This window comes from Odontesthes bonariensis, chromosome 3 (genome assembly GCF_027942865.1).
Source record: "Odontesthes bonariensis isolate fOdoBon6 chromosome 3, fOdoBon6.hap1, whole genome shotgun sequence".
NCBI classification, from domain to species: Eukaryota; Metazoa; Chordata; class Actinopteri; order Atheriniformes; family Atherinopsidae; genus Odontesthes; species Odontesthes bonariensis.
In genome coordinates, this window is record NC_134508.1 from 1,678,973 (window position 1) to 1,703,672 (window position 24,700).

The 24,700-nt window shown below is 42.0% G+C and overlaps 1 protein-coding gene across 1 annotated transcript in view; it reads left to right on the forward strand.

The window, feature by feature from the left end:
- Positions 1 to 24,700, forward strand: part of ippk (inositol 1,3,4,5,6-pentakisphosphate 2-kinase) — a 34,381-nt gene that overhangs the window by 4,045 nt on the left and 5,636 nt on the right. Inside the window, exons 2-10 of the mRNA XM_075460063.1 lie at positions 874 to 933; positions 6,000 to 6,095; positions 9,081 to 9,147; positions 10,316 to 10,434; positions 11,876 to 11,965; positions 14,653 to 14,711; positions 18,147 to 18,219; positions 19,592 to 19,744; positions 22,737 to 22,857. Of these exons, the coding sequence (XP_075316178.1) occupies positions 874 to 933; positions 6,000 to 6,095; positions 9,081 to 9,147; positions 10,316 to 10,434; positions 11,876 to 11,965; positions 14,653 to 14,711; positions 18,147 to 18,219; positions 19,592 to 19,744; positions 22,737 to 22,857 (838 nt within the window). The remainder of the gene's footprint in view (positions 1 to 873; positions 934 to 5,999; positions 6,096 to 9,080; positions 9,148 to 10,315; positions 10,435 to 11,875; positions 11,966 to 14,652; positions 14,712 to 18,146; positions 18,220 to 19,591; positions 19,745 to 22,736; positions 22,858 to 24,700) is intronic.

Genomic DNA, 24,700 nt, shown 5'->3' on the forward strand with positions numbered 1-24,700 from the left:
AAGTTTGTGGAGGCAGAGACGCTCGTCTGGACTTGCTCTCTGACGCACATGTTTGGTGTTTGGAGTTCTTTTGTTTTAAATCCCACTGAAGTACTTCCTCTGACACACCCGGGACTCTGCAGGATGGACTCGCTGTTCTTGTTGCCCTGAATCGATGTTTGAGCTTGTTTGAGATGTTCTGTCACTGTAACTCAGACATGCGTTTGGTCATATATTTAACCAAGGGCAGCTTAATTATGTAAATATTGTGATAATCTTTGTTTAAGATGGTCACCTTTTTGTCTTTGGGAACTTTTAGAAACAGTTTCTTTAGTTTTCTTGGAACCAAAGCATTGATCTCCTTTCTATTATTTTGATTCGAGCTGAACTAAACGCGCCATAACCTTTTTATTTAACTTTTTTAAAATTTATTTATTATTTTTAAAAATTTATTTAGTCATTTATTATTATTATTATTGTTATTATTAGTTAATAGTAGTATTTTTATTAGAATTGGTATTATTATTGTTGTTGTTGTTAATATACAATCATTGTAAATATTTTTATTATTTTTTAGCTATTTGACTAATTTGAATTTCCCCCACTGGGGGATGAATAAAGTATTTTTTCTATTCTTTTATTTTATAACCTGTCAGAGAGGGAGGGGCTTAAGAAAAGAAAAGGATGCAGTGGGTTTCTAACACGAGGCAAAGCTAGAGTAGCATGTTAAAACACAACCAAGTACGACTGTTTTTCTGTTTTCTTAACATACATTTTGGAAGCCAAAAATTGCAAATGAAATTAAGAATAAGTTGTTTTTAACGTTCTCTATCTGTGGTGTTTAGTAAATGATCCTCTGCTGATCCTAACTGGACTCTTCTTCTGTTCTCGCAGCTCTCCAGAGTTTTACGTTTGCTCAAGTATCCGGCTGAAGACTCGGAGAATCCACCCCAGGTAAATATGAGTCTGAAGCTAAAGGCCGAAGCAGACCACGTTAGATCTTTGATCAGAGCATCTGCTCCAAGCTGATGATGTCTCAGGTTTTATGGAGCTAACTTAGCCACTTGTGCAGAATATTTCCTCCACTAAATACACAGTGAGCCTGTTATTAGCCGGCAGAAACACGTGATCAGGCCTCGCTCTGTGCATTTAATTTATTTCAATGCAAACACACTGTATTCAGAAGGCTGTGATGGACCTATAACTTTCTGAGATAACTGCAATCTTTGACCAGCTGTCTGACAGACAGATAAAAACTAGGGCTGGGCGAGTTAACTCGCTATTATCGCGTTAACTTGTTAATTATTTAACGTCGATAAATATTTTTATCGGGCATTAACGCAGGTTTTATTACTTATTTTATTATTGTAAAAGTCTGTTGCTCACAGGCTTTTATTCTGTAAAAGTCTGTTGCTCACAGGCTTTTATTTTGTAAAAGTCTGTTGCTCACAGGCTTTTATTTTGTAAAAGTCTGTTGCTCACAGGCTTTTATTCTGTAAAAGTCTGTTGCTCACAGGCTTTTATTTTGTAAAAGTCTGTTGCTCACAGGCTTTTATTGTGTAAAAGTCTGTTGCTCACAGGCTTTTATTTTGTAAAAGTCTGTTTCTCACAGGCTTTTATTTTGTGAAAGTCTGTTGCTCACAGGCTTTTATTTTGTAAAAGTCTGCTGCTGTCTGCTGTGGAACAGGAAAAGAAAGTAATCGGCGGATCCACCAAATATGGAGAAGGGTACGGAACTTTTACTCGGCCATTTTCATTTTAAAGTTCTTCCAGACGGCGGAGTCGACAGAACCAAAGTCATCTGTAAACACTGCCAAGTTGAATTGTCTTCTCAGCGTAGTAGTTCCAGTCTAAAATATCACTTAAAGGCAAAACACACAACTGATAGCAGCAAGTCATTCAAGGAAACAGACAGTGGAGCGAGGCTTCTACATAAAAACTACAGAAAGATGCTGATGTTAAAAGTGTGTTTGCACAACAAATGTTATGGCACTTTCATTCATATGGCAGCACATTTAGAATGAAGCTAAATGCTAAAAGCTATACACTACTTTTGGATTCATTTTTGGATTTTGCGTACAAATGAGATTAATCGTGATTAATCAGGGAAATCATGTGATTAATTAGATTAAAATTTTAATCGTTGCCCAGCCCTGTTAAAAACCCAACAGTTTCGTCTCTTTTAGTCAGTTTAAAATATGAGACATCACAGTTGGTCCACACAATTCTGTCAAGAAAGTTTTGAGTATCCAACACAGTTATGTGTTAGATTAAAAAACCTTTGCTGACGGTGCATTAAGTACTCTGACAGCTGATTGTATAAGAGGCCTAACAGCCGTCGGACCTCTCAACATGCTTTTCTATATAAAAGCCGTGATAAGAGAGAAGTTGGAGAGCCTGAGCTCGGTGACCAAAGAAAAGCTGAAACATGTAAACTTTGCAGTTTCCGAGCAGAGTGAAAGGAACACATTTCCCTCCAGTCTGAGACTCTCACAGCAGATATGATTATTTATGAATAAAATGTTTCCCGGACACCAGAAGTCCTCCCAGACTCTGAGATGTTTGTGTTGGCCAACGTCTCAGAGCACTTCTAAATGTGGCTGCACAGCATGTTCCCACGCTGCATCACACACAGACCATGCTGTCAGACTTATAATACTCCTCAGTATTGGGTTATTAATAACCCAATCATTGCGTCTGAGAGGAGAAAACAGCTGTGAGTGGTTCCTGTCGGCAGCATTTCCATGGAACTTATTTCACCGGAGCAGCAGTTAATTTTGCATCTGGGTCAGATTACAGCCTTGAGGACAGTCTCTGATCCAAATATGTACCAAAAATATGGCCCCGCCCACTCCTGAAATTCAGATTTACTGCCGCTCGCCAGCTTATGAAAGTTATCAAAGGTCTCTAATGCTTTTAAACTATTATTTGTGGACAGGCTGATGCAGATTGTTCACGGGTCACAAAGAAATATTGGGTGTTTGAAGCTTTTTTTAACTGTAGGAAAAATCCGTCTGCCTTTTTACGAATCCAGTATGAAGTAATTAACCAGCTGACCCCCGGCTGTAGTGCCGGTTGCCATGGTTACAGGTTTGTTTAGTCTTTTTAAATGTAAATGTACTTTATTTATACAGCCCTTTACAGACAATCCTTACGATGTACCAAAGTGCTTTACAGCAGGTAATAAATAAAGAGAAGAATAAGTAAAAACAAAAGAAAACAATAAAAGAACAGTGAAAGCAATAAAATACAACAAAATCGAATAAGATAAGTGTCATCATACTACTGGATATTAAAAGCAATCCTAAATAAGTAGGTTTTTAGCCCAGATTTGAAGAGGAAAAAAAACATGAAAGGACGGCCTCCTCGCCAGGAGATCCATTTCCAGGTTTTTATTTCACTGCTCAGTGAGGTCGCGGGATTATTGCATTTTATTTCCATTTATTTGTGAGCTTTGCATGGTCACGTGCACGAGCTCAGCACGAAGACTTGACTGAATTTCCATCTTATTTGCCTTCATTTTTCAGATCCCAGCTGCGCACATTTGTTTTCTGTCACAGTTTGTTATGGATGAAGTGATAAAGTTACATGTTTGATTGCAACAGAAGTCTATTCAACTCACAGAAAAGCTTGATATGTAAATGTAGATCTGCTGTGGATACGGAGCCGACTTCCTGTAGTTCAGAGAGGACAAACGGCCCCACTCAGTGGGGTCACATGGCCCTGAAAGGATCGGATTATTGGCTAAATCACAATCAGACTGAGTTATTAAGTGCATGTAGACACCTTAATCTGACTAAGAACTGGATCGGATGGGATTCAGACCCCGAGATAACTGGGTTAAAGTCACTCTAAACCTGCTTGTAGACGCTGAAGCACGTGGTGAATCAGACTTTGCGTTCTGCGCACGCTCCAGATGTTTTCCCGGGGTCGTGACCCGGAAGTCAAAGGAGACGATATTCCTGTTGCTGTCGCCGTCAGAAAGAAACAAACAACGCGATGGAGAATGCTCCGTTGGGCATCGAGTTTGTGCAACAAGCAGCTCATCACAGAGCAAATGTAGAGGGACGTAGCTTCATCTGGCTCTGCGTTCTCCATCTTTCTCCAATGCCTGAGGCTGTGTTCAAAACCGCATACTTCTCCCAGTACAGTTAGTATGCCAGTTTGAGTAAGCGAGAAGTTCCCGGATGCATACTAGATTCTCCGAAATGTTGGGTATGCATCATGAGGTTACTACTCATACTCAAACTACCCAAGATGCAACGTAACGTGACGTCGCCGATCGTCATTTCCTGTCAAAACGGCAGTTTCAAGCTAGCTGCAACGAGGGTAGGTTCACTTCCTGTTTTCAAAACAAAAGCACCAATTGTATGGTAATGGCTTTCCCTATGATAAAAGGCAACGGGTATTTTATTTTGTGAAAATAACAGGAAGTGCGTTGCTCACTGCGGCTAGCTTTAGTAGCGCCGAATTCATGGGAACAAAATTGTAAACAGCCGGTATTTTGTCAGATTTTCAACACGTTGGGGATCTAAACGACTACTTTCTCACCTGAAAATGTTTCAAATGTTGCTAAAGTTTACAGAGTTTAGAGCTTAAAGGCCAACTTCCATCGTCATTTCATTAATACTGCTGTGTTCACCATTGTTATTGAATGCATTAGGCGTCGGTTCTGTTTAAAAAAACATTATGGTTGCTTTATTTCAAGCTGTTTTGGTGGGCAAGAAGAAAGGCTTGGTGAGAAACGACAGGGTTTTCCGGTCCTTCTCATGCATATCGGTGACGCGATAATGAGGCGTCTCTGATTGGCTCCCTCCCATGAATGAATGAACACCCCCCCACCCTCCCCGCTCTGTGTGTATCCGAGAGCCTACAAGTTTTCTCAGAACCTGTCGAAGATCAAACTTAAACACAACCCATGCGGTAATATTTTAATGAAGCGTTTTCCCTAACCAATATTTTTCACCCCACACGTCAATGTTGCAAAATGTAGGCCTCTACAGCGCAGCGCTGAAAATCGCACGGCAGGAGTAGTGATTGTGGTAGACTGCAGAGATTGTTCGTGGCGTGGAATATACAACCAAGATGAAAAGGCACAAACCCATTTTTGAATATTTCAAAGCAAAACTAGTAAAAAGCACAGCATCATCTGATGGGACAGCTGTGCCCCAACCTTCAACTGTGAACCCACCAAGCAACAGAAGCCCCTCTCACACTGAGGAAGAACCCGCGGTTAATTCGTGATTTTAGCGTGTCCGCTGTTCCTTTCACACTGACGACCCGGGCTGGCGTGTCAACTCGACTCGCCAGCCCAGGTTTCTGCTTATTTGTAGGGCCCGTCCGAGGGGGGCGGGCATAATCCCAAGTGGGCAACCCCTTTTTTTCAGTTCTACGTAGAATGTACAGGCTTTTGTGGTTCGCTCGTGGCTCTGTATTGTTTCTGTAAATTCAGGAACACAGCCTGTGGAGGTGACGCAACACTTGGAAGCCTAGTATGTGTATGTAACTAGGGGTGACCCTCCCTTTTTCAGAAGGAGCGAGGAAAACCGGTTTTTAGTGGAAGTTGGCCTTTAAGAGAAATCAGCTTCAGGCCGGCTGATTTCGGCTCGGGCAGGAGTGAAATGCATTGTGGGTAAACGCTCTGCATACTGTCTGATCGATCAGTATGCAGTATATAGGTATGCGGTTTCTCCAATGCCTGAGTTTGTTGTTGTTGTTGGTGGTGGTGAAGAGGTCAACAGGAAGTGGCTCTATTAGCAACAGCTGGAATGGGTACAGCGCCACCTATCATACCGGGGTATGACACGCTTTGTGCCTCTGATCCCATTCACTCACCGCCATATATCCAAGGAGAATTACCCTTAATAACTCAGTCTGATTGTAATTTAGCCAATAATCCGATCCTTTCAGGGCCATGTGACCCCACTGAGTGATGCTTGACATGAGCTCTGAGGACAGGATGTCTGCGGTTGTCCCTCACGGGTTTACCTGCTCACCTTCATTTGTTTTTCTTCTTTCAGACAGCTGAGCAGGCCTTCAGGCAGATCCAGAACATCGTTGACTTCAGCTCCAACGTGATGAGCAGCCTGCTGGGGGAGAAGTTCATCCATAGCGGGGTAAGTCGCTGTCGGGTTCACAGCCTTTGTGCTTATCTTTAGTCACTTCTGTCTAAAATTAGCCCCACAAAACAGAATCTGTTATCTCGACTGCCCTCCTTAACAAAACCAAAGTCAAAGGATTGAATCCAGAGAGATATTCTGCCTTTTGCAGGCTTATGTCTTGACAAAATGTGGTGCCTACATTACCCACAATGCCACAGTCATCTTGGTCAGAGATGCAGCTTTTAAAGCCTCGGAGAGAAGAAGCAGCTGCAAGTGACTAACCTTTACAAACCTCCACACTTTCACGGCTTTCTGTCGAGTCATAAAAAGATTTTTATACAACTTTGCTGTTGTTAAACATTTTCAGCAGCTGTTTGTTTATATGCCAACAGATTCTAATGAGTGAGACGACCAAAAAATGGTGAAGAAATTAAGCACATTTTAATTCCAGTGGCTGTCCGATGGCGAGGGTGTTTGTCTCTTCTTTAAGCAGTTGCATCGATAGGGATGTATTTTTGTGAGTTTTAGGAGTGGAGTGTTTAAATCATCACAGCGACGTACTCACCAGAGGTGGGCAGAGCAGCCAAAAAGTGTACTCAAGTATAAGTACTGTTACTTCAGAATAATATGACTCAAGTAAAAGTAAAAATCCAAATAATTACTTGAGTAAGAGTAAAAAAGTGCTCGGTGAAAAACTACTTGAGTACTGAGTAACTGTTGAGTAACGTCTGATTTATTATTTAACACAAGCATTCAATCAGACAGACAAACATACTAAATAATCATCTTTAGGCAAATCATAGTTCATCCAATTGATAAAATGTATTAATTACAAAATAGCTTAAATTAAAATAATCCAGGTAAATTCAAGAACTTTAATAAAGAATAAAAGAGACTTAGGAAATGTTTAAAACATATGTAACCTAAAAAACAAACATTCACCTATCCATGAGGGGAAAAACGAGTTTAGGAAACTTAGCGCTACATGTTTCCTCAAGTTAGATGTTGAGTTTCTGCTGAAATGTGCGTTTGTTTTGGTTGACACAGAAGACACATAATGTAGCTGCTGTTTCTCACTCTTTGTAAGGTAAACATGCTTTCAGTATGAGGCCTCGTCTGCGTCTTCATTTCCCACCGTTGGTTCTGACATTTTTCATCTGTTTCTTTGTTTGTTTGCTACGACTGCTAATGCTAAAGCTAACCCGTCCCGCCGCTGAGATCGAGTACGGTCACGTGACCAGACTGCACGGCTGCGTCTGATTGGTGGAACACAGTCAGGTGGTAGAGCCTTTGGCGGAAGTCTCTCTCTCTGTCAGAATAAAACATTAAAATGAGGCGTACGCGGGGGGATAAAAATAATGAGGCGTAGAATACCAAAGAGGTAAGAAGAAAAGTAACCAGCTCATTGTAGCCTAATGTAGCGGAGTAAGAGGACAGTTTCTGCTGCACACATCTACTCAAGTAACAGTAAAAAGTATAGAGATTTAAAACTACTCCTAGAAGTATAATGTTTTCAAAAACTTACTCAAGTAAATGTAACTCGTTATTACCCACCTCTGACTCTTGGAGCATATTTATGACCATTGAGTTCTAAGAATTACAGATTAATTTGAATAATCTGGCCACATGAATGGACTAAAAGGAGCTCGGCCTCTCGGATTAAGCTAAGCTCGCTTATCTTTTTACTTTATTTCACATCATAAATGAAGTGCACCGGTTTCCGGCTGTTTGGCCCACACCAGGGTGCTTGCACACCAGCCCAAATGAACCATCCTAATGACACAAGTGGGTCAGTTTGCTGACGCCGGCGGCTTCAATAACAACCACCTGCCTGCGGTAATTACCATTTGTTGGTCATGTGGAGTTACGATACCAAACACGTGGTCAGCTGATTTCAGAGTTTAGCACGAATATCCGTGTCACTGCGTCCCTTCACTGTTAAATCAAACTTTACAGCCTCCTTCTGGTCCCAAATGGGCACAGACAGCAGACGGATGGCAATCATTACTCATCTCTCTCACCATTTCCACAAATATCAGAAGTTGTTTCCATTAACTGGTGTGGGCCGATCAAACTGGATGTATCACAGCCGTGTGGAAGGCTACAGAGCAGTGGGGGAACTCTGTTTAACTGTGAGAAGAAACTGCCTTAAAACATGTAAATAAACAGCTGTTTGTGGGTCATAACACGTGTGGAACTACTGAGTCATGATGTCTGGGATCGGGTTATCAGCCCAAGTTTAAAAGGGGGGAAAAAAAGGTTTGATTATTATCCGTTGGTTTAAATTCAGCTGAGCCAGCGTTTCTGTAGCTGAAGTTTAAAAGGTCAGAACAGGGAGGACTGTTATTGGCTCATCAGGAGACACACCTTCATGCTCCCACAGTTAAAATATTCTAACTGTACCTGGATTTCTTTCAGTTGTCTCTCAGTTCGGGGGTTAACGGGATGTTTATGTGTTTAATAAATGGATGAAACCATCTGTTCATCTGACTGTTTTACTGTTTCAGAAATCAAACCTGATTCATTAAACTACTCGTGGAGGAATGTTTCTATTTCCCAGCTTATTGTTACTTCGTTTACTTATAAAGGGACGTAAAGTTGTGGGTAAACCAGAGAAAGATGCAGGAAAACAACAGCAGTGAGCTGCAGTGCTGAAGTCAGGAGGGTTTTTAACACATGAGCAACATTTCCCGGTCAGATGGTTCCTTATTTTAGATTCTGTTTTCAGCTGGAACTGCTAATTTTATCCTCTTTATATGATTCAGAGCGCTGTCAGAGTCGCAGACTCCTGAAACGTGGGTTGTAGACGTGTGATGGGAATTAAACGGTGTGTGGTGGGGAAAAAATGAAGATTATGTGGGATGGAATATGTTTTGATTGTTAATGTAGGCTCACATCGTGACCTTGGTGATAAACCTGTGCAGCGTCTGCTTTACATCGATGTGAAACCAAGATAAAAACCGTCCTCAAACTAACTTTGTGTCTCTGCGTTCTCCACAGGAAGTGGTCAAACTGCCGCTGGAGTTTGTGCGACAGTTATCCATCAAAGTTCAGCATCAGAGGCCAGGTGAGTTGTGTCTCTTTCTAACGACATGAAGCCTAAAGCAGCTGTTGCTTTGGCACGATTCAGTCTGACCATGGAGGAGGTTTCTGTGAAACCAGGCTGATTTGTTCATTTATTTATTGTTTGTTTGCACTTTACAACATTACAAACAAGAGCATATCACATAAAAGTAAGAAATAGAATTTTTTATATATATATATATATATATATATATATATATATATATATATATATATATATATATATATATATATATATAAAAAATACAGAGGTTAGAAACCCTGGGAGGGCTTATCGAGAACCTCACCATTAAGATAAATAAACAAAATTAAATGCATCTTATCAGGATAAAACAACAAATGGAAAAACATCACAAAAATCAATGGTCAAGCAATGAATCAAGAAATAAATTACAATAAATCAAAAGACTAAATCGCAATGCAACTATAAACAAAAAAGAGAGGAAAAAGTATGAAGACAGTCCCATACAGCGTGCTCTCACTGAGACATGTGACACTTTTAATTTGGCCTCTTTGAAACCACAATAACTTCTCTCCCTAACATTTAAAAAAAGAATCTGCTGTTTCATCCTTTTTTTTTAGAAAATATTTATATCACAAACAACCCAACACTGTTTCACTTCAGCAGGTTTAAGCCTTGTTTTGTCTTCTTTAACCGATGATGTTTAATGTGTGTAAACACACACGAGTCGGGATCGGTTTAGGATGATTTCAGGGAAGTTAATGTCGTGAATACAGATGATGGGAATGAGCCTGAAGGCTGTAAAGATGTTTCTGCATCCTTTATGGCGTTACTGTTGCCGTGGAGAATTTAGCCCGATGGAGCTTCTCTTTGACAGAAAAATATCAATTAATTCCGTCACTTTTCATTCAACAATAACAAAACTCGATGTTCACTGAGAGAATTCAGAGTTTTTTTGGTTTTTTTTAACCTCAATTCTGAGTTTCTGTGTTTCCAGGACAGATTAAATTAGGTGATAAATAATTTTTCATGGCTCCTAGTCATAGATTGGAGACGTAATTAATCTGTGGTGGTGAACAGAAAGTCCTGCAGGAATATGTAAGGAATAGAAACCTGTGACTGTCCTGCACACAGCGACACATGAAGTCACATGTGTTTACTCTGAAAATGTTGTTTTTCTGTGCGCCAGCCTGGCGCTGCGATAAGGTGATGGACATCTACAGCGGCTGCGCCCTCTGCCTGCCCAACCTGACGTCTCCAACCCTGCACCAGCCAACACGCTCCCCCCCACTCTGCATCGAGATAAAGGTACAAACACACACCGAGTCACGGGTTTCCTTTTTTACGTCTTTAACTAGGGCTGGGCAACGATTAAAATGTTTAATCTAATTAATCGCATGATTTCCCTGATTAATCACGATTAATCGCATTAGTACGCAGAATCCAAAAATGAATCCAAAAGTAGTGTATAGCTTTTAGCATTTAGTTTTATTTTAAATGTGCTGCCATATGAATGAAAGTGCCATAACATTTGTTGTGCAAACACACTTTTAACATCAGCATCTTTCTGTAGTTTTTATGTAGAAGCCTCGCTCCACTGTCTGTTTCCTTGAATGACTTGCTGCTATCAGTTGTGTGTTTTGCCTTTAAGTGATATTTTAGACTGGAACTACTACGCGGAGAAGACAATTCAACTTGGCAGAGTTTACAGATGACTTTGGTTCTGTCGACTCCGCCGTCTGGAAGAACTTTAACATGAAAATGGCCGAGTAAAAGTTCCGTACCCTTCTCCATGTTTGGTGGATCCGCCGATTACTTTCTTTTCCTGTTCCACAGCAGACAGCAGCAGACTTTTACAAAATAAAAGCCTGTGAGCAACAGACTTTTACAAAATAAAAGCCTGTGAGCAGCAAACTTTTACAAAATAAAAGCCTGTGAGCAGCAGACTTTTACAAAATAAAAGCCTGAGAGCAGCAAACTTTTACAAAATAAAAGCCAGTGAGCAACAATTTTTTACAATAATAAAATAAATAATAAAACCTGCGTTAATGCGCGATAAAAATATTTATCGACATTAAATAATTAACGAGTTAACTCACCCAGCCCTAGTTTTTATCCGTCTGTCAGACGGCTGGTCAAAGATAGCAGTTATCTCAGAAAGTTATAGGTCCATCACAGCCTTCTGAATACAGTGTGTTTGCATTGAAATAAATTAAATGCACAGAGTGACGCCTGATCACGTGTTTCTGCCGGCTAATAACAGGCTCACTGTGTTTTTAGTGGAGGAAATTCAACAATTCAACTTGGCCGTAAATGCAGGAATTTATTTATTTTTAAATTTAATTTAAAATACGTGCTTTTATGGTGAAACAAGTAAAACAGGAAGTAGCGCCGGTTAGCTCCGTTAGCTTCACACCTGTAGCGGTGATGTTAGCTGCTGGTTTATCTTTATTTTATTCCTCCATGCTTCGTGGTGTTTGCTGTAACTGTGTGAATGTGATGCATTCAACAGACTTTTACAATAATAAAACCTGCGTTAATGCGCGACAAAATATTTATCGGTGTTAAATAATTAACAAGTTAACCCGATAATAGCGAGTTAACTCGCCCAGCCCTATCTTTAACACCTAAAGTGTTCCATCTGCTGTCAAACCTTTTACTTTGGACTCAAACCGCCGCAGCAGATCACATGACAGTGAGAGTGTGTGTGTTACTCAGCAGCTGCTTTGTGTGTGTGTTTTGTTTTCAGCCCAAGTGTGGCTTCCTGCCATCCCCCAAACATGTCAGCAAAGACATCAAGACCAAAGTGTGCCGTTACTGCATGCACCAGCACTACAAGGTAACTGAACTGCAACACAAACACCCAGCATCTGAAGTCTGATGTTACAAATCTGTAACCAAGCTTTTTTTATGTCGAATCAAATCAAAACACCTTCAGTTGCTTTTGTCTTTTCCACTTTTGTGTCCTTAAAGGGATAGTTCGCCTATTTTGACATGAAGCTGTGTAACATCCCATATCAGCAACATCATTAATGAACATTTTCTTACCCCCTGCTGCGTCCTGTGAGCAGAGTTCCAGCCTCGTTTTGGTGTTGACGAAGGTAGTCCGGCCTCCATTTACCGACCCCACGTTTCATTTGGACATTACATTTTTATTAGTTAGCCAGTTACTCCGTGTATACTACCATTAAAAGCTATGAGTCGGGGACATCTAGTGGTGAAGCTGCAGAAGGCAAGGCAGGTTTATCTGTACGGCACAATTCAACTACAAGGTGATTCAAAGTGCTTTACAGAGACATTAAAACAGTAGAAATAAAAAGAATGATTTTAAATTTCAAACAAAAAAGAAAGAAATAAGAACAATAGATAAAATCAGCAGTTTAAAATGTGATTAAGTTTTGAAACTCAAGCTTCAGATTTGGAGCTTTATTCAGCTGAAAATAGGTGCGTCTTAAATACACTGAGTGTTTCAGCTGATCTGAGGCTTTCTGGGAGTTTGTTCCAGACATGTGGAGCATAGAAGCTGAACGCAGCTCCTCCATGTCTGATTCTGACTCTGGGAACTGATAGAAGACCGGATCCAGATGAGCTGAGGGGTCTGGAGGGTTCATACTGGGTCAGGAGGTCACTGATGCATTCTGTTCCTGGACCATTCAGAGCTTTATGGACCAGCATCAGAACTTTAAAGTCTATCCTCTGAGGTCTTTACACCGGCTGCCTGTCCATCAGAGCTGGACTGATGGGGTCCACTTCTTTGGTCTCAGTGAGGACTCGAGTTCTGAATAAGCTGCAGTTTTTAGGTAGACCTGTAAAGATGCTGTTACAGTAATCAAGCCGACTAAAGATGAATGCATGGACTAGTTTTTCCAGGTCCTGCTGACACATCAGATCCTTTAACCTTGATATATTCTTAAGGTGATAGTAGGCTGACTTTGTTACTGCCTTAATGTGTTTTTTCAGTCCATCACTACACTCAGATTTCTGGCCTGGTTGATAGTTTCTAGGAGTACAGATTGAAGTTCTGTGGTGACCTGTAATCGTTTCTCTTTGTCTTAAGACAATTACCTCAGTTTTGTTTTTGTTTAGCTGGAGAAAGTTGTGGCACGTCCAGTCATTAATCTCCTCAATGCATTTACCAAGAGCCTGTACAGGGCCTCGGTCTCCTGGTGACATTGTAATATATATCTGCGTGTCATCTGCATAGCTATGGTAGTTTATTTTGTTGTTTTTTATAATCTGTGCCAGTGGGAGCATGTAGATGTTAAATAGAAGAGGTCCCAGGATGGAACCTTGGGGAACTCCACATGTGATTGTTGTCTGCTCAGATGTAAAGTTACCTATTGACACAAAGTACTTCCTGTTCTCTAAGTATGTTTTGAACCAGTTTAGTACAGTTCCGGAAAGACCCGCCCAGTTCTCCAGTCGTTCGAGTAATATATTGTGGTCAACTGTATCAAATGCAGTTTGAATGCAGAAGGCAGCCAGCTGAATTCCACGAGTGTAAAGGGCGGATTATAGTTCTGCGTCCATCGTCTTGACGTGTTGCTTTGCTCTGGTCGCGAACCACTTTTCATGTTATGGTTCTGCAACCTCAGTCTGGAATTTCTCGGGACGCACAGCAGTTTCCCCTCGCGAGAATTTCGGTGGGCGGTGACGAGAACTTTGGGGGCGCCGGTGGAAGTGTTTATTTAAAAAAAAAAAAAAAGTGTATGCAAGATATGGATCTGGAGTTGCTCGACATCGAAGAAGAACAGCTTCTTTTATTGGAGTTGGCGAAAATGCAAAGGAGGAAGCCACACAGACAACCGGAAAGGCACACCGAGGACCAATCACAGCCGCTTTTGTCTGCGCACTTCCGTTGGTGGTCTGCGTGCGTCTGTCGCGTAGTCAGGATTTTTCTGAGGTGCACGACAACGCGCGCAGAGCCTCTGCGTGGGGGAGTGGTCAAGATTTTGACGCTCGCAGAGGCTCTGCGTCCGAGCGTCAGGGCTTTGCGTCTGAAGCATAAATCAGCCTTAAGAGGGAAGTAACACAAAAACAGAAGATGGGACGAAACAAATGTCATAAAAAGCTTTAAACAGTGTGACGTATTAGCAGAGTAGAATAGAATTTAGGATTAATGTGTTTTCATTGAGTTTCCACAGCGTCTCCTCATAGTTAGTGGAGTTGGTTGCAATGTGCAACTTTATCAGTAGATGTCAGTAAATCCTTCACCATCCTCGTGTAAGATTTAAGAACCCAGAGATTCTGTGAGAGTTGCCGAGGAGATCCGGAGCTTATCGGGTAGATTGTGAGTCTGTTTGTTCAAATGCTAAAGGCTAAAACCAGCCGGTGTCCTGTACTGGTTTCCACCGACTTTACTTCCTCTGCTAAGTGTTATTTATTTAATTTGCTGCTCCTTTACCAACCGGATTCTGCAGAACAAACTCGGTTTGGGCCCAGAAATAAGAGCCGACACTGATGTGTTGCCACACAACAGCAGCTTTGTTGTTTTCATCTCTGGCTGCTTTCTTCTTTGCTCTGCAGGTTGCCAACGGGAAGTGGAAGAGACACAGTCTGTACTGTCCTCTGGACCTCTTCTCAGGGTGAGTTTACTGCTGCTGAACATCACGCGGTCAGCCGCCTGTTTTATTGTTTGCAGAGAGGACACAGTTTGCTTTTATCTGACAGCTGCACAGCCAGGCTTTGTAAAAAAAAAAAAACACCTTAAAGAACAAAAAAATGTACAAAATCATCCCCAAAAATGAGCTCAGCTTCACCAAACTTACTAAACATCAGAGTCCACCTGAGCATCTCCTGCAAGATAATGGCTGCCATCTCCTCCGGTCCTTTACCTGCCATCTCCCCTGGTCCTTTACCTGCCATCTCCCCCGGTCCTTTACCTGCCATCTCCCCCGGTCCTTTACCTGCCATCTCCCTGGTCCTTTACCTACCATCTCCCCCGGTCCTTTCCCTGCCATCTCCCCCGGTCCTTTCCCTGCCATCTCCCCTGTCCTTTCCCTGCCATCTCCTCTGGTCCTTTACCTGCCATCTCCCCTGGTCCTTTACCTGCCATCTCCCCTGGTCCTTTACCTGCCATCTCCCCCGGTCCTTTACCTGCCATCTCCCCCGGTCCTTTCCCTGCCATCTCCTCTGGTCCTTTACCTGCCATCTCCCTGGTCCTTTACCTGCCATCTCCCTCGGTCCTTTACCTGCCATCTCCCCCGGTCCTTTACCTGCCATCTCCCCCGGTCCTTTACCTGCCATCTCCCCCGGTCCTTTACCTGCCATCTCCTCTGGTCCTTTACCTGCCATCTCCTCTGGTCCTTTACCTGCCATCTCCCCCGGTCCTTTACCTGTCATTTCCTCCGGTCCTTTACCTGCCATCTCCTCTGGTCCTTTACCTGCCATCTCCTCTGGTCCTTTACCTGCCATCTCCCCCGGTCCTTTACCTGTCATTTCCTCCGGTCCTTTACCTGCCATCTCCTCTGGTCCTTTACCTGCCATCTCCCCTGGTCCTTTACCTGCCATCTCCCCCGGTCCTTTACCTGCCATTTCCCCTGGTCCTTTACCTGCCATCTCCCCCGGTCCTTTCCCTGCCATCTCCCCCGGTCCTTTACCTGCCATCTCCCCCGGTCCTTTACCTGCCATCTCCCCCGGTCCTTTCCCTGCCATCTCCCCCGGTCCTTTCCCTGCCATCTCCCCCGGTCCTTTACCTGCCATCTCCCCGGGTCCTTTCCCTGCCATCTCCCCCGGTCCTTTACCTGCCATCTCCCCTGGTCCTTTACCTGCCATCTCCCCTGGTCCTTTACCTGCCATCTCCCCTGGTCCTTTCCCTGCCATCTCCCCCGGTCCTTTACCTGCCATCTCCCCCGGTCCTTTCCCTGCCATCTCCCCCGGTCCTTTCCCTGCCATCTCCCCCGGTCCTTTCCCTGCCATCTCCCCCGGTCCTTTACCTGCCATCTCCCCCGGTCCTTTACCTGCCATCTCCCCCGGTCCTTTCCCTGCCATCTCCCCCGGTCCTTTCCCTGCCATCTCCCCCGGTCCTTTCCCTGCCATCTCCCCCGGTCCTTTACCTGCCATCTCCCCCGGTCCTTTACCTGCCATCTCCCCCGGTCCTTTACCTGCCATCTCCCCCGGTCCTTTACCTGCCATCTCCCCCGGTCCTTTCCCTGCCATCTCCCCCGGTCCTTTACCTGCCATCTCCCCCGGTCCTTTACCTGCCATCTCCCCCGGTCCTTTACCTGTCATCTCCCCCGGTCCTTTCCCTGCCATCTCCCCCGGTCCTTTACCTGCCATCTCCCCCGGTCCTTTCCCTGCCATCTCCCCCGGTCCTTTCCCTGCCATCTCCCCCGGTCCTTTCCCTGCCATCTCCCCCGGTCCTTTCCCTGCCATCTCCCCCGGTCCTTTCCCTGCCATCTCCCCCGGTCCTTTCCCTGCCATCTCCCCCGGTCCTTTACCTGCCATCTCCCCCGGTCCTTTCCCTGCCATCTCCCCCGGTCCTTTCCCTGCCATCTCCCCCGGTCCTTTCCCTGCCATCTCCCCCGGTCCTTTACCTGCCATCTCCCCCTGGTCCTTTACCTGCCATCTCCCCCGGTCCTTTACCTGCCATCTCCTCTGGTCCTTTACCTGCCATCTCCCCCTGGTCCTTTACCTGCCATCTCCCCCTGGTCCTTTACCTGCCATCTCCCCCTGGTCCTTTACCTGCCATCTCCCCCTGGTCCTTTACCTGCCATCTCCCCCTGGTCCTTTACCTGCCATCTCCCCCTGGTCCTTTACCTGCCATCTCCCCCTGGTCCTTTACCTGCCATCTCCCCCTGGTCCTTTACCTGAATGTTTCCCTTTTACAACCTTGTTCCCATTTAGTTTGTTCTTGCTCCAGATTTCAGACCCAGCTGACTGGGAACAGCCAACATCTCTGAGCTGAGTTCCTTCTAGTTCCCGGCCAATCAGCAGCTCATTAAACCCTGAAAGAACTCTCTTTTAACTGTGTTTGCACATTTTGACACGTGAAGATATTTGTTTTTCGAAATAAATGCAAATTAGAAGGTTATTCCATCATTTTTCCATTTACTTCATCTGGAAAAATAACAAAACAAACTATTTTAAAGCTGGAAAGCTCAGCTGTTAAACAGCTTTGTTCTAACTGTGATTCATTTGGATTATTTCTGTTTTTTTACAGCTGAATCTGCTTGTTTTTGTGTTCTGTAGCTTCACTATTTAAACAGAAATGGTAAATGTGTAAACTGCACCTGACTGATGTCACCCATTCATAGAAACTCATGTGTGGGACATTTAAACAGTGTTTCCACCATCTCAGGTGTCTTTAAGCTGCTGGTTCAAGGTTTTAATGAGAAAAACGTCTTCTTTTTCCCCGGATTTAAAATCACTCTTAACTCAAGTCCTTAAAAAGTCTTAAAAAGTCGTAAATCAATTGTCCTGAAAATAAGACCTTAAAAAGTATTAAATTGTCTTAAATTCAGATTGCATGGGTCTTAAATATGTGTATTTTTCTTTTTGCTCTAAAGGAACAGTATTTTTAAATAATATACATTTACTTGATTTTATAAGCATTTGTTCATGGGACTTAAATGTTCTGAAAATATTGTAATAAATTTAATTTAGGACAGTGATGACACTTTTGTGATCATTTAGCCGATGTTCTCAAACTCATTTGTCATTTTACCGTTTTACTGTCAGTGTGTTTACTTGGAAATACTTAGTATTTCCATCGTACGTTTGGTGTTAGATTTCATTTAGAAGTGGTATTAAAAGGTCTTAAAAAGTCTTAAATTTAACTTGTTTATACCTGTATATACCCTGTAACTTTAATGTTGTGTTTTTAATAGTAACGTCATGTTTATTTGAGACCAACGATGCTTCTGTGAACTTTGTGCAGACTGTGTGAAATAAGGCAGCAGGAGGACCTGTTTTATGTGGTAAACAGCAAAGAGTCTCTTTAATTCTGTAAGTGTCTGTAACGGCTGTTGAGACGCTGTTGCATCTGCAGGCTTTTCACTTTATCTGTTTCTCACATGCAGGAACAGACAGAGAATGCACTTTGCCATCAGACACCTGATAAAAGAACCTCAGAACAACTTCAAAGTATTTAAGGTGAGAAGCAGCCGCAGGTCACAGCGTTTAGTTTGTCTGAGAAAAGGTTCAAAGGCTGAAACAAATTCATTCTGGTGCATTGTGTCCAAAGTGTGAGGAAATCAGCCAGAATGTTAAAGTTAAAGCTGGAAATGGCTCATGAAGAAGTTTATTTATTTACCAACATGCCTAAGTTTTACTATGTGAGTGGAAGTTTTCCCCTGATGCACATTAACAACCATAAATAAGTTTTTAAAAAGCACAAAAACCTGTTAGAATCCCAGCTTTTGGGAACTTATATGAATTAGTTTAGTTTTATGAACTCAGAGAGGAAGAAAAGCAGCATTTTAAGACTGAAATCACATCGGTCCACAAAGCGGTCGCGTCGCAGGTTACGTTTATAGATATTAAATGTGATTACTTCATTGTTGATCTGATGTGTCGCATTAGGATGGGAGGGCACCGACGGGTTCATCCTGTGTAGAAATGAATGTTCCTGCATTCATGGGGGGGGGGGGGGGGGGGGGGTGGATGTAGGTCAGACAGATAACCCGTCTCCAACCTGGTTGTTCGGTTATTTTAATGCTGCTGGTCATTTCACTCATCTGAGATCTTAGAATAAACAGGAAGTGAAGTGCATAGCACAGCCGTGCACGTTACGGAGCGTTTAGAACTAAATTACTCGTGTATGGAACAATATCCTGATCAGTGTTTGATCATAAGTCAATAATATAATGTGTTTTTTTTTATTATATAGGTTTATTAAATTTTCAAAAGACAAAACAGAAATACACACGACAAAAACAAACATACACACATTTGGCTCACATACACATCCAAGTCAATTATAATCAAGTAAAATCAATTTAAACAGGCTAGAGATTCAGGAGTCTTTCAGGAGACCAAAGAGGGCATTCGGGGGGTTTGGTTCTAAAGTTTGGAGTTTGGAATACATTGGACCAAAGGTTGGTTAGCCTCAGGTACGTCCAGAACACGTGTGCATGGTCGGCTGGGGATTGTTTACAGAGGTTACACTGTGACTTCGATATATCTTTGCTAATTTAGCGTTAGTGAAATGTGAAGCACCTTCCACTGTAATGGGCAAGGCAGGTTTATCCGTACGGCACAATTCAACAACAAGGTGACTCAAAGTGCTTTACAGATGCATTAAAACAGTAGAAATAAAAAGCACGATTTAAATTTTAAACAAAAAAGAAAGAAATCAGAACAATAGATAAAATCAGTAGTTAAAATGTGATTAAGGCACAAATGGACGCTGAATGAATCGATTTTAAAATGTCTCTCCCCTGAACATCAGTAATGTGTTTTAAAGACTGTGTCAGGTGTGATTTCACCTGAGCGTGACCTCGCAGTAAAGCCGTGTGCGTTTCAGGGGGGTCAGTGCATCTACAGCAGCAAGGAGGGCAGCGACGAGTCGCCGGACGTCAACTCCCTGCTGCATCACCTCAGACCGTACTTCCTGTGTGGGAACAACCGGATCAACAGTCACATGACCAGCAAAGCGGTCCTGAATGACTTCATCCAGGTAATCGCCCGTCTGCACCGTGTTTAAGCGTGACCCTGGCTGTGTTCGAAACCGCATACTACATACTACATACTGGATACTGCATACTGCATACTACATACTGCATACTGAATACTACATACTGGATACTGCATACTGCATACTACATACTGCATACTGAATACTACATACTGGATACTGCATACTACATACTGGATACTACATACTACATACTGGATACTGCATACTACATACTGGATACTGCATACTGGATACTGCGTACTACATACTGCATACTATATACTACATACTACATACTGAATACTGCATACTACATACTACATACTGCATACTGCATACTACATACTACATACAGCATACCGCATACTACATACTGGATACTGCATACTACATACTGCATACTGCGTACTACATACTGCATACTGCATACTGCGTACTACATACTGCATACTACATACTACATACTGCATACTGCGTACTACATACTGCATACTGCGTACTACATACTGCATACTGCGTACTACATACTGCATACTGCATACTACATACTGCATACTATATACTACATACTACATACTGAATACTACATACTGCATACTACATACTGGATACTGCGTACTACATACTACATACTGCATACTGCGTACTACATACTGCATACTGCATACTATATACTACATACTACATACTACATACTGAATACTACATACTACATACTGAATACTACATACTGCATACTGCATACTACATACTGCATACTACATACTGCATACTGCGTACTACATACTGCATACTGCGTACTACATACTGCATACTACATACTGCATACTGCGTACTACATACTGCATACTGCGTACTACATACTGCATACTGCATACTGCGTACTACATACTGCATACTGCATACTACATACTGCATACTGCATACTACATACTGCATACTACATACTGCATACTACATACTACATACTGCATACTGCGTACTACATACTGCATACTGCGTACTACATACTGCATACTGCATACTGCGTACTACATACTGCATACTGCATACTACATACTGCATACTATATACTACATACTGAATACTACATACTGCATACTACATACTGGATACTGCGTACTACATACTACATACTACATACTGCATACTACATACTGCATACTGCGTACTACATACTGCATACTGCATACTATATACTACATACTACATACTACATACTGAATACTACATACTGCATACTACATACTACATACTGAATACTACATACTGAATACTACATACTGCATACTACATACTGCATACTGCATACTACATACTGCATACTACATACTGCATACTGCATACTACATACTGCATACTGCATACTACATACTGCATACTACATACTGCATACTGCATACTATATACTACATACTACATACTACATACTGAATACTACATACTGCGTACTACATACTGCATACTACATACTGAATACTACATACTACATACTGCATACTGCATACTGCATACTACATACTGCATACTACATACTGCATACTACATACTGGATACTGCATACTACATACTGCATACTGCATACTACATACTGCATACTACATACTGCATACTACATACTGCATACTATATACTACATACTGGATACTGCATACTGCATACTACATACTGCATACTGAATACTACATACTGCATACTGCATACTACATACTACATACTGCATACTACATACTGAATACTACATACTACATACTGCAAACTACATACTGCATACTACATACTACATACTACATACTGGATACTGCATACTGCATAAAACATAGTACATACTGCATACTACATAGTACATACTACATACTGCATACTACATACTGCATACTACATACTGCATACTACATACTACATACTGCATACTACATACTGCATACTGCATACTACATACTGCATACTACATACTGCATACTACATACTGCAAACTACATACTACATACTACATACTGCATACTGCATACAACATAGTACATACTGCATACTACATAGTACATACTGCATACTGCATACTATATACTACATACTACATACTGCATACTACATACTGCATACTACATACTACATACTGCATACTACATACTGCATACTACATACTGAATACTACATACTACATACTACATAGTGCATACTGCAAACTACATACTGCATACTACATACTACATACTGCATACTACATACTGCAAACTACATACTGCATACTACATACTGCATACTGCATACTGCATACTATATACTGCATACTGCATACTATATACTGCATACTGCATACTACATACTACATACCGCATACTGCATACTGCATACTCATCGATCAGGCAGTATGCATAGCGTTTACCCACAATGCATTTCGCTCCTGCCCGAGCTGAAATCAGCCGGCCTGAAGCTGATTTCCCTTAAGCTCTAAACTCTGTAAACTTTAGCAACATTTGAAACATTTTCAGGAGAGAAAGTAGTCGTTTAGATCCCCAACGTGTTGAAAACCTGACAAAATACTGTCTGTTTACAATTTTGTTCCCACGAATTCGGCGCTACTAAAGCTAGCCGCAGTGAGCAACGCACTTCCTGTTATTTTCACAAAATAAAATGCCCGTTGCCTTTTATCATAGGGAAAGCCATTACCATACAATTGGTGCTTTTGTTTTGAAAACAGGAAGTGAACCTACCCTCGTTGTAGCTAGCTTGAAACTGCCGTTTTGACAGGAAATGACGATCGGCGACGTTACGTTGCATCTTGGGTAGTTTGAGTATGAGTAGTAACCTCATGATGCATACCCAACATTTCAGAGAATCTAGTATGCATCCGGGAACTTCACGCTTACTCAAACTCGCATACTAACTCAGAAAGTTAGTAGGAGTAGTAGGAGAAGTATGCGGTTTGGAACTCAGCCCCTGTGTCCGTGTGATGGTGAGTAAGCACATCTGAACCTGCTTCCGTCCCCAGGTGCTGGTGAACGCCCTGCTGAGCGGGGGGGGAGGAGATGGAGGCGTGGGGACGGACCGAGGAGGAGAGGGGCGGAGCTTATGTGAAGCCAGCCTGTTCAACAAAGAGAGGATCTGCCACGGTCAGAAGCTGCATGTTTACTCCATGTTGGGTCGAAGGGGGAGGAGCTTATCTTTTTAACGTGAGCCAGCGGTCACATGACAGAATAAACCTCCATCTGTCGCTGCAGGCAAACATATTCAGACTTTATTCTCCCATTTAAAGGGACAGTACGCCTCTTCTGACATGAAGCTGTGTGACATCCCATATCAGCAGCATCATTTCTGAACATCTTCTTACCCCCTGCTGCGTCCTGTGAGCAGAGTTCCAGCCTCGTTTTGGTGTTGATGAAGGTAGTCCGGCTAGTTGGCTGGGGTTTAACCCTAATCCCTGATAGGGGACATTTTTCTCCACTTGGGGTGTACTTTCTCCTCTAATTTCACACTGGAAATAGTGATAATCATCATATTTGGGCTAGTTTTGTGTTTGAAATTTGAAAAAATAGTAAAAAATCCACATCATATACAATGCAATTTTTCATTGTGTAGAAAAAAAACTTAATTTCTGAAAAGGGACATTTTTGTCCCCTTTTAAAACAATCTAAAAACATCATATATTAATATTTTAAGTAGTTTTTTTTTTTTTTTTTTTTTTTTTTTTTTTTCAAATCTGGCATAACAAAAAAATAAAAATCCCTAAAAATCAATGTTGTTGCTAATCATTGACATATCCCAGACCATAATTATCCCTACTCAATAATTCCACTTTGAATTCCATATTTTGAAAATACTGGCACCTAAAGGCTTAAATTTTGGGCTAAAAAGTTCAAATTGGCATAAAAAAAAAATTTAAAAATAATTGAGAACTGAAGTGGAATAAAAGATCTATGAAGAAAAAGTGGAAAAAAATATTAACATGTTTTTAAGTTGTTTTAAAAGGGAACAAAAATGTCCCTTTTTCAGAAATTAATTTCTGTTTTAAATCAGGTATGAGGGTTTAAAAAATAAAGCGTTTTGCTTCTCAGAACAATATGCGTTCAACAGAGTAATACATTTGCATCACAAAATGGTTCTCCAGGAAAAAGTCAGAGCTCACAATCTCTTGGCCCTATTTTCTCTCCCTTCGTATCACTGCCTGCTGCCGCCTGCCGACAGCCGCGCCTGTTACGGTGTTTGCTGCTCGGTCTGCACGCATTTACCTTCATCAACACCAAAACGAGGCTGGAACTCTGCTCACAGGACGCAGCAGGGGGTAAGAAGATGTTCATAAATGATGTTGCTGATATGGGATGTCATACAGCTTCATGTCAGAAGAGGCGAACTATCCCTTTAAGCCTGCCTTGTTAAATGGAATCAACACAAACTCGTTGATGGTTTCAACCATAAGACTGAGTTGGGCTTCCTCATGGCTGTCTGAGCCGGTCGATGTGCCGTTAAAAATATTTGCGGAGCTCCCAACTTGGCGTGCTGCTGCCATAGGAACACCCTGATATCAAGTAGTTTAATAAACCAGAATCAAACACCATGAACACTTATTCATAAATGGTTCTTATTGGAGTTGAGTTTCTCTGGGTTTGTAAACTGGAGATTTCCTGCCTGGCGTCAGACGGCCCCGTCGGACCCTGGGAAATAAACACGACTAAAAATAACTGCTCCCTCTGATCTCTTAATATTCTAATGATTCCACAGGGTTTTATCTGTTGTTACTTTTCTCATTTTTCTGTTTTTGTTCCTTCGGACACAAACGCAGGCGGCCATTTTGAATTTGAAAATAATTTCATACGTATCGGTCCCGTGTAAAACCAGGGGAGCAGATCTGGTTGCAGCCGTCCGTCTTTCCTTTAACAAAGGCTGTGTTCCAAACCGCATACTTCTCCTACTACTCCTACTAACTTTTTGAGTTAGTAAGCAGAAGTTCCCGGATGC